Source organism: Anabas testudineus, chromosome 21 (genome assembly GCF_900324465.2).
Source record: "Anabas testudineus chromosome 21, fAnaTes1.2, whole genome shotgun sequence".
NCBI classification, from domain to species: Eukaryota; Metazoa; Chordata; class Actinopteri; order Anabantiformes; family Anabantidae; genus Anabas; species Anabas testudineus.
The window spans coordinates 4,664,991-4,677,640 of NC_046629.1; the positions used below are offsets into that span (position 1 = coordinate 4,664,991).

At 40.0% G+C, this 12,650-nt stretch overlaps 1 protein-coding gene across 1 annotated transcript; it reads left to right on the top strand.

The window, feature by feature from the left end:
- The first annotated feature begins 6,501 nt into the window (after positions 1–6,501).
- On the top strand, positions 6,502–12,184 carry ndufa10 (NADH:ubiquinone oxidoreductase subunit A10). Its single transcript, XM_026377198.1, has 10 exons — positions 6,502–6,657; positions 7,715–7,883; positions 8,186–8,401; positions 8,637–8,723; positions 8,869–8,990; positions 9,148–9,227; positions 9,347–9,401; positions 9,482–9,567; positions 9,747–9,855; positions 11,964–12,184. The coding sequence occupies exons 1-10, from the start codon at positions 6,583–6,585 to the stop codon at positions 12,030–12,032; spliced, it is 1,068 nt and encodes a 355-aa protein (XP_026232983.1). The 5' UTR covers positions 6,502–6,582; the 3' UTR covers positions 12,033–12,184.
- The last annotated feature ends 466 nt before the right edge of the window (positions 12,185–12,650 follow it).

Consider the following 12,650-nt stretch of genomic DNA (forward strand, 5'->3'; position numbering starts at 1 on the left):
GTGAAAATGTGTCGTTTGTGACCACAGCAGGACCAGTTTCCCTAATAACTTCCATTATAATTATGGTTCAGGCAAAGTAAATATTCCTCAGTAGACTAAAAGGTTTGCACAGCATGAGCAAAACACAATGCAGTGAATAGTTTGAATGAATTCAGTGAACAGGAGAAGTGAATGTTTGCACCAGTCCACCGTCCACTTTGCACACAGCTTTTCAAGGTACTTGGCAGGTAGCTTGTTCCAAGCATTGATTAAAAGGTCTCAGTAGCTTTTATCTTTTCATTTAATCCCAGACTGGCCCCATGATGTGGAAACCAGGACTCTGTGGAGCCATAGCATCTGTTGCAGGACGCCTGGTTCTTCCTGTTTCCGAGGTTCCTAATGACTTTGGCTAAATGTTTGGGCTCATTGTCACATGCTACACAATGAATCTGGGAATAATCAGATGTTTACCCTGGGAAAAGAAAGCTATACAACTAAAGTGCTTGAAATTATTACACATGATCCTGTTACAACCTGGCTTTAGAAGTGTTCCCACCACTTTGTTTGTTTGTTGTTATTATCATGCATTTACTGTAAACTAATGCACTTTATCTCATACAGAAACAATTGTTTGTCTGCAGAGAAGAACGTTTTGCTTACATGCCCATGAGAATGCAAAGAAAAAAATCAATGCAGACTTCATAGAAACAGGTTGGTATATCACTTTTAACCTTTAGATATTTTGGATTTCCTTGTGTATTTGATAGGCACCTTTCTAACAACATCACACACGAACCAGAGCTGGAGACCTGTTACTATCCGTTGCCACGAAGACCTTTCACACCCTCAGCTTTCCTCATCCGTCCTCTGTAAACAGCAGAGTTTATCTTGGGCACACTGTACTTCCTCATATCAGCTGTCATGTTCACATTCCCTTCTCAAAGTCTGTCACTGGTTCAAATACTAAACTCAGTTTTCTTGACGACGCAAAAAGACTTTTACTTTTTTAATTGTGGAGAATAGTTTTCGCTCTTCTACGGCTCTGCCTTTGAGAAAAGATGACACTTGCCTGCAGCTCATTGGTATCAACAGCGTGAAAGGGACACGGTAACAGTCATACATTGTCCTGATTTTAAGTGCCAGCTCCAACTGTGTAGACATTACACTGCAGTGTGGGCACTGAGCAAACAAAACACATATTTTGTAGGAGATAGGAATATTTGTTTGGTTGTGGGTTGGTTATTATGGAATCCTGAACCTGCCTGAACCAGTCACATCCCCCCACATCTGAAACCTTCGAATTCACCTGAATCAAAACTGAATCTATAAAAACAAAACCCAGTTGGATTTTCCCTATTGATTTAATAGGAACATAATCATTTAGTATCTCACTATATGTCACTGACATTTGCACATTTGTGGGTGTTTATCATCAGTTTTGTGATAGTCCATATGTAATCACATATTCAGTCGTTGCAACACTTCCTGGTGAAAACTGAAAACTACTGTGTCAAACTGCAAAATTCTACAGAGCTGTGTTTCATGAATTAGGTTACAGGAAAACCTGTCTTTCAGTACATAGAAAGGAAATTCATTTGTCTCGCTCACTGTGCTGCCCATTGTACAAAGGAGATAGATTTAAATGCCAGAAAAAGATCATTGCATCATTAATTTGAATTTAGATGTTGTGAATATAAGCTTGTGTTACGATGTGAAAGCCTCCAGGGCCAGTTTCACAAAGACACTTTATACTGGTCTGTCGTCATGCAGGTGAGACAGTTTGATAAAGATGAAGACAGCCTAAAATGTTTCTCGCTTTGCCTCCGGCTAACACCCAACAGCCATATTTCCATGGTACTAGTCAGTGCATCTGCTGAATACTCAGCCCTGAGGCACAGTTATAGAGATGTTCTGTTACTGTAAGTTGTATTTTGACATTGTCTGCTGACTCCTTCTCACTATGTGCTCGTTACTGTTGAATTCTGCCAGAATGCTAAAGTGCTCGGTGATCTGATTTGGGCCTATTAGTCCTTCTTCAGATAGTTGGGACAAAACAGAAATTAAAATGAGGCTGTCACAAGAATCACTGTAGAACAGCAAGTTTTGAGCAATAATATTTTTCCTCTTTGTACTATATATGAAGTCTGACCATAGTCAAAGTCCATATTTGTGAAACCAGCCACTGCTGAACAAGATAAGATTAGAGTTGAAGGGACTGTGCAGCTGTAACACAGAGAGAAACCAACACAGCAGAGTCACCATGCAGTCACATACTGAGCGAGATAGCAGTGATTAAAACTGTGTATCTTTCTATTTCTAATATTGCATAGGGAAAAAAAAGAGAACATTTCAAGTTAATGAGGTCACATCCTTTCACTGTTTTTAATTCTACTTCCAGTGGTGGCACAGACCCCCACACTGAACAGAATAACAAGAACAGCCATCCAGCTAAGGACTGGGGGAAATGGGAAATGGGAATATAGCCGCTGCCTTGCCACAGAATTTGGCATGTGGTTGCTGGTGAGAACTGTGCAACCGTTCCCATGGGTTTAATCCACGCTGTTTGCTTTTTTATTTGACCCTGACGCATTCCTGTGTGACAGCCACCAGTGTGTGGCTCAATGTCTTTATTTCACAGTAACTTTAGAGAAGTGTTTTATTCGGGCCAGCAGCAGTTGTTATGTAGGAAGCTCAGATACCTCCCTGGCTTTGATTGTTCTCCACCCTCTGCATAACTTCCCTTGAACTTATTACGACACTGGTTTTACTGGATTGATTTCATCATTTGAACAGTTCGTTCTTATCCTGGGGTCCACTGCACTCACAAAGTATTTAAAGCTGAATTTCGCACTTCCAGACATGTGTTACAAATATACTCTGATGAACTCTTTTTTTCTGTTTTGAGCTAGATTTATGGAAGAAAAGTGAATAAATGATTGTGATGACAATTCTATACTCACTGATGACAAAGGGGCTACTATGCAGAGCACAGGGGCTCAGTATCTTCTCCAGTGTCGCTTTGACGAAACATTAGGAGCCAAATACGTTATTACAGAGTAGTAAACAGGAGATAAACTGTGATATACTGTCTCATAATACAAAGTGAAATGGGTTAGATTGTGGGTGCTGCACAAGTGATTTCTGTCTCACAGTTTGAGATTCTACTTTGTATTTTTCATTATTTTTACTGCAGTGAAAAATGTTCACATGTTGGATGATGAGTCACGCTTCGGACTCATCTGAATTACAGACAGATTGTGTATATACTTGTACTTTTTTCCCTTTTAAGCCTCTTGACTGTTTTCATTTTTGTGGTGCAAATAGGCTTTGAAGAGACTTAATGCTGCAGTTGAAGTAAGGTGTAGAAAAGTAGACAAGCCTGCAATCGATGATCAGATATTCTGTTGGCCGTCAGCCCTCTGACGAGAGAAGTCCTTTTCAAACAGGCAGAGGCTTGACAAGAAGCAGGTCTGTTGCCCTCTGGGAAAGGAAGAATTGCGTGTGAAAGACAGGAGGGCAGTTTTTAACACAGTGAGATGTAACTGAGCTCCATTATTCCCTCAACCACAAGTCCATTAAAATGAGCATCAGGTTGTGCAAAGCAGCCCTTGAGGGTCATGATTTCTGCCTGTGCACTCTGCGCTTGTGTGGTCGAAGACTTGTGGTGCGATGCTATTAGTTAGGAATGGAAGTTAACTACTGTGTATTTGGTGGGAAGCCAGAGGGAGAGACCTCGCTGTCAGAAAAATCAAAAAAGTAGATCAGATCTATACTTTATAATAGTACAACATCTTGTCACTGGGGCAGTACCCTTTACAGGAAGCAGAGACCACGTGCACACATGCAGTAGTTATGGGCTCTCATCCTGTGTCCCAGTTGTGGTGGGGCTACATGAACTCTTAACTCTTAATGTTTAGGGGAGATTAGAACCAGATCCTGGTTTGTGCTGAAGCTGTATGTCAGAAAATTAAAAGGGAGAATTCATTTTTTAAATCATCTCAAAGATGCTTCCAAAGGTCTCTGTCATTATGGTTCAGTAGTCAGAAGGGGACTTTTCACTTCCTGCAAATGGACACACAGCAAGTTCATAATGAATAATATCAATACTACAACACTGCACTCACATAAGTTTAGTAATTACTCACCCAGTGAGTTTGAGCACAGTAGAAGTCGGAACATGTGTCTCACAAATACACAGGTAACAGGTGTGAAGTGAGATGTACGAAAATGAAACATGAGAAAATGAGCATGCTGCAGGAAATATGGGCTACTATTTTGGTTGCCTTGCTTTTTGGTTGTTTTAATGATAAACAGTGCAGGCAAACCGCCTCCCTGCTGGCGCTGTTAAAACCAATCCAAACCCCGAAGAGTGAAATAAAACTTGCTGTAAAATAGGGGAAATTTGGCAAAGACAGCTTTGCCAAAAACCTCAGCTGGCCTCACAGGGCTTCAGCCGTGAGACCTGAATGTGGAGTATTGTTGTTTTACTGTTGACTAATTACTCGGTTCCTGTGGGGAGGGGGTGTCTTTGTATGTCAGGATGTCTACACAGGAAAGTGTTGGTACTATAACTGTGCGTATGTATGATACATGTGCGAGTGTGGGTTGAATTAATTCATCTCACAACATTTATTAGCTGCAAGACCTGGTACCTGCACACATTTCCTTTCATTCTGCGCCCCGTGTTCTTACTTATGTGTCACTGCTTCTTAAGAATCTGCTGGATTGTTATATATTATATTATATTATATTATATTTATAAAGTAATTTATTCATCAGATAAATACAAAAAACAATAAACTGGCCACTTGTCAGTCTGTCAGCCAATGAATCACTCAAATCTACTGTAAATGAGTAATGACAGCTACTGGCAAGACATTCATAGACATACTCCCTACAACTTACTGTTTTTGGTAAGAAACTGACCTTTACCCTACTGCCTACATCAAGCTAAACTTTCAACTTGCACACGATATGCAATGCTTCACAAAAGGTGTCCCTCCCTTCCCTCTTTCTGACTAAAAGTTTGGTCTGCCAGTAGGTCTGTGTAAGCACATTTGACTGTGCAAAAGCTGAAACTGTGGCGCTGACACTTAATGGCTTTGAAATATGAAGAAGTTGACTGTCGGCCCTGTTTACATTGGTGGTTTCCTAGTATACAGAGGAAACAGCCTGTGAGTCACACTTGTATGCTGACAAGCTGAAGGCGTTATATAAAGACTTGAAAATTAAAGTGTGAACACAGTGAGCTTGTAGCTGTAGGGGAAAGTGCAAGAAACAAATGGTGACTGCATGTGTGTGAAGTCATTACTACCAAAGACAATAGGATAGTTTTTTTATGGGTATTGTTCTCTAATGACCAGCGGTGTTACAATAGCAGCCTGCTTGTGAGGGTCTAATCAACACTATCTCAACCGCACCTCTTCAACTACCTGTCTCACTGGTGACTCATCCCTTTTTCTGCAAAGACACAATGAAGACGTGAGGCATTGTTTAGACCCACATTATATAAATTCCAGTCCAGATTATGAAGATTAAAAATAGCACATGATAAATGAGACATCTGGGGTTTTAACTTTGATGCGTTGCTAAATCCAGTGCAGTAGTGAAAACAGAAACAACAAACTGTGATTATATCGAGTCAAATTTCAAAACAGTGGTATCAAGGGGCCTCCAGGGTAAAATACAGTAGTTTACATCCTGTTCTTCATACTGTCACATACTAGTTCTTCAAAACAGCATCTTTCCCAGTGAGAAGTGTTTTGTCATATGAACTGTGTAAAAGCTAACACTTAAGAGTTTCTGCTGAAAGAGGCTTTAAGAAAAGTGGACACTATTTTTATTACTCTATATATTTTTGACCTCAAATGACACATTGAAACAGAACAGACAGGCTTATTGAAATTGAGCTAATACACCCACCTACTGGTGAAAAGACAGAGACACACAGGCTTGGATCCAGTAGTAATTCTTACCACAGTATTTTCATTATAGAACTCAAATGGTTGGTCAATCAACATACGATTAATTATCAACTACTTTGATTCAAACAATTAATCGGCTAGTTGCCTTATGTTTTGAAGAGACATATGTTATTTGCTGCGTCTGTCTTATTGGATTATTGTAAATTAATTTACATTTTTGACTTTTCTCAAACAAAACAAGCAACATGACCTTAGGCTCTGGAATATCATATTGGTTATTTTCCTCTGTGGTCTGATGTCAACAAAACACACACACACACACACACACACACACACACACACACACACACACACACACACACACACACACACACACACACACACACACACACACACACACATTTTAAATAAAATACTTGATCAAAATAGATATTTTAGGGAAATTATAATGCATTTTTTTCTGCTTTGCATTTATATCTCAATGTGTGGTATCTTAGACAAGGTTTGTTGTTGTTTTGTTCATTTAAAAAATAAATAAATTTGGGCAAATGACGAGACACCGTTATACGTACATTACATGAGACGAGCCTAGCTAAAGGCCCCTCTGACGTATAATTCAGTCGCTGAGGTGCAGCGATTTTTCGGGTCAGGTCGGAGGGTTTTTGGAGGACAGTTAATCATGGCCCTCAGGGTGATCCGGCTGGTCATCCCGTCGGGAGCTTCTGCTTTTAACGCAGTGAATACTGTACACAAGGTGAGGACAGAAAGTACACGGAGTCGGATTCTTATGTGGTCCACTGAACGTTGCTAAGTCGCAAGGGCAAGCTACCGTAGCCCGCTAGCATCACAATCGGTCAAGCTAGTTGCCCCATTGGTTTGTTTCTAATGTTAGCCACCAGCAACCAAACTGTCAACAAAACAAACTATTAATACATAGAAGAAATGTAGTGCTATGTTATTGATTAAATAGCTAACTGTATTGCAGTCAGATAATACGATCAGCTAATCCTGATGTGTTGCTACAAGTGAAATTGACCAAAAATGACAGTTGTAAGTAGCTAATAATAAAGCTAACAATTAGCCTTCTCGATTACTTAGCACTCGAAATGTCACTTAGCTTTTTACCACGTTAACAGTGTTGTTCGGCGTTAGGCTGCATCTTAATCTTTAAATCTAACTCATACTTTCAGAGAATGTGACCTTAAGATGAAGCAACGGGCCGAATTTACAACTAAGGCTAACCTATGGTTGCTCGTATTCTTTAGCTGTCAGTTTGTTTTTGCAGTTTTAATTTAGCCGTTTTACTGCATTAGGTTCATAAATAAATTACAAACAGATAAAATAATAGAATATGATTGAAACATGTCATTCACTGCAAGTATGTGTGGTCCACATCTTATCATTCACATCATTTATTCATTTAATTTGCATCTTGTGCCAGTCTCACCATGCTTGTTTTATTGTTGAGGTTCAGGTGAGATACCAACATTATAGCTCCTGTGCGAACACGTCATGACAAACAGTATTGAAGGATTGATATTATGACTCTTTATGATCTCATTATTTCATGGACATACAATACAATATGGCACAGCCATAATTGCAGTAGTTTCTGAAAGCAAAAATCATGTTTTGGAATTAGATTTGTAAAAATCAAGTGCTCGATTTCTGTGCTAAAAAAGGGGCTGAACTAGAGGTAAAAATAAGAAATAATTGTTGGTTTTGGGGACTTCAGCCAGAATTTACTGGAAGAAACGTGCGTGTTAAACCCATGTTATCGATTTTTTTATTTATTTCTTTTTGTCAACCAGGCAGGTGTTCACACGACCTCAGTGCGAAGCTTACGATATGGCTGGTGGTCGTATGTGCTGGGTGAGAGAACGACGCCACGATTAAAGCAGTACAGCAAAATCATCTCTGTGGATGGCAACTTGGCTTCAGGGAAAGGAGCACTGGCCCAGAAACTGGCTGATAAGCTGGGTAACTGTCTGACTGCAGGGATCCATCACTTGATTTTACGCCAATATCCATTTATCTGCAATAATCTAATAGCGGGTGATAATATCAGCCAGCCAATTCAGGCTGTGGACATAACTGCATTAAAAGCATACGCTGACATTTGGGGAAATATGCAGTTTGTTTTCGTGGGAGTTAGAATTGGATTATTGCAATTGGATTATTGCCGAACATGTAAACAAAGTCACTGACTGAGCTGCTAGGATATTTTGGTGGGAAGCCATTGTGGGTAGTATTTGTGCTGCATACAAATTCTGTCTTTACAGGGATGCTCTACATGCCTGAGGCTGACACTTTCTACTTGGACAAGATGACTGGAGAGAAGGTGCCACTCTCTGTCGACTTCAATGGGATGTGCAGCCTGGAGAAGTTCTACACAGACCCCAAAGCGTCTGATGGAAACAGCTATAGGCTTCAACTGTGGATGTACACCATGAGGCTGCTTCAGTACTCTGACGCCATCGAACACCTGCTCACCACAGGTATTACTGACTTAATCAACTAACAAATGAGTCAGACTTGGAATTATAGTTATACAAATACATTTGCATCTCTTGTGATGTCAGTCGATTGATAATAATATTTGAACCCCGCTTCCCGCGTGGAAGGCGGCAGTCTTACCACTGCACAATCCATCCTATTATTATGATAGAATGGATAATGTATTAATGGAAGGAACATAATTGAAAACCTCTGCTGTTCTGATCTTTGTTTAAGGCCAAGGAGTGATCCTGGAACGGTCCCTCTTCAGTGACATGGTCTTTGTGGAGGCCATGTTCAAACAGGGCTACATCAGGAAGGAGTGTGAGTACTGCTGTATGACAGCACAACTTCAGAATAGGTTAAAACATATTGTAATATATTGACATGATTCAGGTTTCAGTTAGCTACATTCGCTGTGGTTTCGTGTCGACTACATATTTTCTAATAAATGCCCTGTGGTTTGCAGGTGTGCAGCACTACAATGAGATAAAAGGCATCAGCATCTGTGAGTTCCTTCCTCCGCACCTCGCCATCTATGTCGACCAGCCAGCTGAGGAGGTGCAGAAGAAGCTGAAACAGAGCAGCAAGGTACTGAGGAGGTGTTGTATGCGACTTACAGTTGATGGTATTATATTATATTTGCAACTGGAACTATAACCTAATCAGAGGAATGTGCTTATTGGAACTTGCTGGTATAAAGTGAGCATCGACTACTGGTCTTGAAATGGAATCTCTTTATTCTCAGTCGTATCTTCAGAATGTGCCTCTGCCATATCTAAAGAGCATTGAGGATTGCTACAAGAAGTCTTTTCTGCCTCAAATCAGGTAAGATGAACTTATGATACTTGATAGCGGGCTAACGTGGTTCGTAAGTAATTTAATGTTGAAAAACCTCCCAGCAAGACATGAAGTGTTCAAACTAAAGTGTGTATGTTTATCTTCAGTGAAACATCAGAAGTGCTTGTTTATGATACAACCCAAGCCCAAGATTTGGAAAGGGTAAGATTGAATTTGACAGTAGCTGAGTTCTAATGTTTGTTTTTGGACATCACATATTTATTATAGTTTGTTGGCTACAGGTGGTAGAAGACATTGAGTATTTGAAGTTTGACAAAGGGCCATGGTTGGAGCAAGATGACGTCACCTACCACCACATGAGGATGCTGTGAGTTTCTGAGAAGTGTTACACATTGAAGTGTTACTTATTAACGTGTCACAGTCTCAGCCTCTCTTTGTCACACTACCAGCTCAGCACCAGTAGGGACTTGCACAGATTTTTTTTTACTCCTCTCGTACATCATCCTTCTACACCTTTCGGAAGGCTAATTTCACTCTGTTTTATAGTGTGGAAGACAAACAGAATGTGGCAACCCTGACCCATATACCAAGGTTTCTGCCAGAGATAACCATTGGGGCACACGAGTACGATGAAAAATACTATGCCTACAAATCGGTACGTACAGACTTGATGTCCATTCATTTCATTTATTTGCTGAATGTCACTTGCACGTCACTCCTCATCTGTCTCTCAGAATACACACTGATCAGCCACAGCTTTAAAAACACCTGGTGGTTCTAATGCACAAATACTTAAACTCCAGTACAGCTCAGAGGGAACTATTCTACTTTACTACACTGTATTAACTTTACAGTTTTACTGTACAAATGAAGATTTCTGCATCTGAAACATAAAGACAAAGTCGACACCAGTCACATCTTTTGTATTTGATACATGAAAATAAGACACTGAAGTTAAGAATGATGAAGAATATGATACTGAAATCAGCTTTAACAACCTTGTCACCACCTAATTTTTCCATATCACCCAATCAAGGAAAACAAAATTGTATTAAGACAACTTTGAAATTACCTGGACGTACATTTCTCCTGTTTTGATTGAGGCTGACACTTAATCTGCATCTCAACCATATCCTCAACTAGTCTGCACTGAAATCAAACACTCAGTAAGAAGTGACAGGTAAACGTGCTGCAGCTGATTCCTCCACCTAGCCTGTATAGTGAGGCATGATGGTTGCACTTTGTTTGGTGGCTTGTTCAACAAGTTAAGGTGCAGGAAGAGATGTGTGTACGTATCCTTTACGTTAGACAAGAAGACCTGAGCAGGAAAGCTGTTGTGGTTGATGAGTCTGGGCTCTTTTGATGCAAGTACGTGTTTCACTTTCTTATGCACCTCTGAAACACCCTGTGGATGTATGGACTACTCTTGGGAGCAGATACATACAGGATGCATACAGGAGCAGCACACTTGGCTGTTGCAGGTTTCATGCTGTTTCACTGATTGATTCATTGATTGGTAGCAGCAGGTCACAAGGAAACACAACCACTGTGCCTGCAAAGGCAAAGAAAAAGCAGCAAGTATGAATAAAAAGAGTTCGGTGGAAGGAAAGGCACTGAGAATACGCAAACATAAACATACAGGAACATAAACACTGTTTCATTCCAAAACCATTACCGGGATGTGTGAGCCATCACTGTTCCTTGACCATCTCAAAACATCACTGACATTTCAGCACGGCTGCGTCTTGTTTATTGCTGACACACATGCAAATACACATGTAGTGCATCTTTGCAGAGAGCGAATCGGTCGATACGTTAGCCAGACTCTTGTCTTAAAATAAACTAAGTATGAGAAATGATTGCGTTTTGTTGCATCAGTGAGGAGAGAGCTTGTTCTGCCTTTACACTGATCCTGGAGATCAGCTGAACACTTTGCTAATGAGACATTTCTCACTGACGGCTGCTGATATTCACCAGCTGTGCTGTGTTCAATTAAGCTACAGGAGGACGAGTCGCCCTTTTATTTTGCTATTATATGAAGATACATCTGCATTATCTTCTGCTGAGCACTTTTTAAAAAAAAAACATATTGAGGAACGCTGTCTATCTCTAAATCCCCTCTTCTCGATATATCGAACACCCGTATTTCTCTGCCGTCTCCCATCCGAGGCCTGCACAGCATTGTCGGTGTGATTGAACCAATTTTCTTCTGCTGAAATATCGAACGACTTGTAGCTACAAGAAGGCAAATGCCAGTTGTGGAATATTCTACAAGGCTTTTGGTATCATCCGTCTTGCAGGGAAACATTTGGGTCTGACCTTTTCTGGTTATTGACTGGAGACTTTTTTTTGTGTGTGTGTGTGTGTGTGTGTGTCTCTCTCTCACACTGCTCTAATCAGGCTGGCTAATGCTACAGGAGGATGTGACCTGACATTTTGTTGTGAGCCTGGATCTCAGTGGAGAGAACGAGAATCTGTGACACATGGTGGCATAATCTCACTCAGCACATTTGAAGTGACAAAGTAAAGTCATAGAAGGATGTTTGCAGCTTCTGTTGTGCGTTTTGTCCAGAAATAATGTCTGACATGTCATGTGAGACAGATTTAACATTGGTTTAATCACATTCAACAGATTAATCGGCTATCCAAATCTGGTTAACATGTAATACAACCGCCTTGTATTACATGAGTAGCGTCATGTGCGATTCTGCTGGTTTTAATGTCCAGTCTTGTCCCTTGTCCTTGTCTTACTTCTCCATGCAGCTCCCTGGGAAGAAGTACGCCGTTGGCTATAATGCAGACGTTGGAGACAAAAACATCTGGCTGAAGTGAACAAGTCCATCACTAATTCAATCCCTGTCACTGGCTGATCAGCTCGCCGGGTGACCTCTGGATCTTTCGTACATTATTGATCCACTTGTCTTCTGTTGTACATCCTAAATAATGTGTATGTATTAAAAGAATAAATTTTGAATCTAGTAAAAGTCTCGTCTGTTCTGAGTCTGCCATTCACTTGGGTATTTCTATTTTACTTTACATTTATTCTCCTGCTCATCAGAAGGAAATATTGCACTTGTTACTCCACTAGCCTTTTTGACACATTGTGTTGCAGATAAAATAACTGCAAACATTTTTTCAACCTTTGTTTTCTGTTGACAGAAGTAACATAAGTAAAATAAATTTTATTAAATATCTTTTTAAAAAGTCTAGTTTTACTGACTAGTTTTACTGTATCAACCAACATTTGGTCTTTATAGCTACTAACTACAGGGTCAGTTTCTGAGAAAAAAGAAAGTATGTATAAGATTTTTTGCCTTTATAACAAATTAATAAACACAAATCTTCCAACCACTACATTATAGAAATAGAAACCATGTATTTTATATATTTTTTATTTTGTTTGCTTTTATTACACCCTACCCAAATTTGAGTTCTTCACATTTTTCCTGT

What these genes read in the sequence shown, in the direction of transcription:
- ndufa10 (XM_026377198.1), top strand. Translation starts at nt 6,583, where the DNA reads ATGGCCCTCAGGGTGATCCGGCTGGTCATCCCGTCGGGAGCTTCTGCT. An exon ending in AGCTGAAACAGAGCAGCAAG is followed by an intron (nt 8,991 to 9,147) that starts GTACTGAGGAGG and finishes CTTTATTCTCAG; the next exon opens with TCGTATCTTCAGAATGTGCC. An exon ending in AAGCCCAAGATTTGGAAAGG is followed by an intron (nt 9,402 to 9,481) that starts GTAAGATTGAAT and finishes TGTTGGCTACAG; the next exon opens with GTGGTAGAAGACATTGAGTA.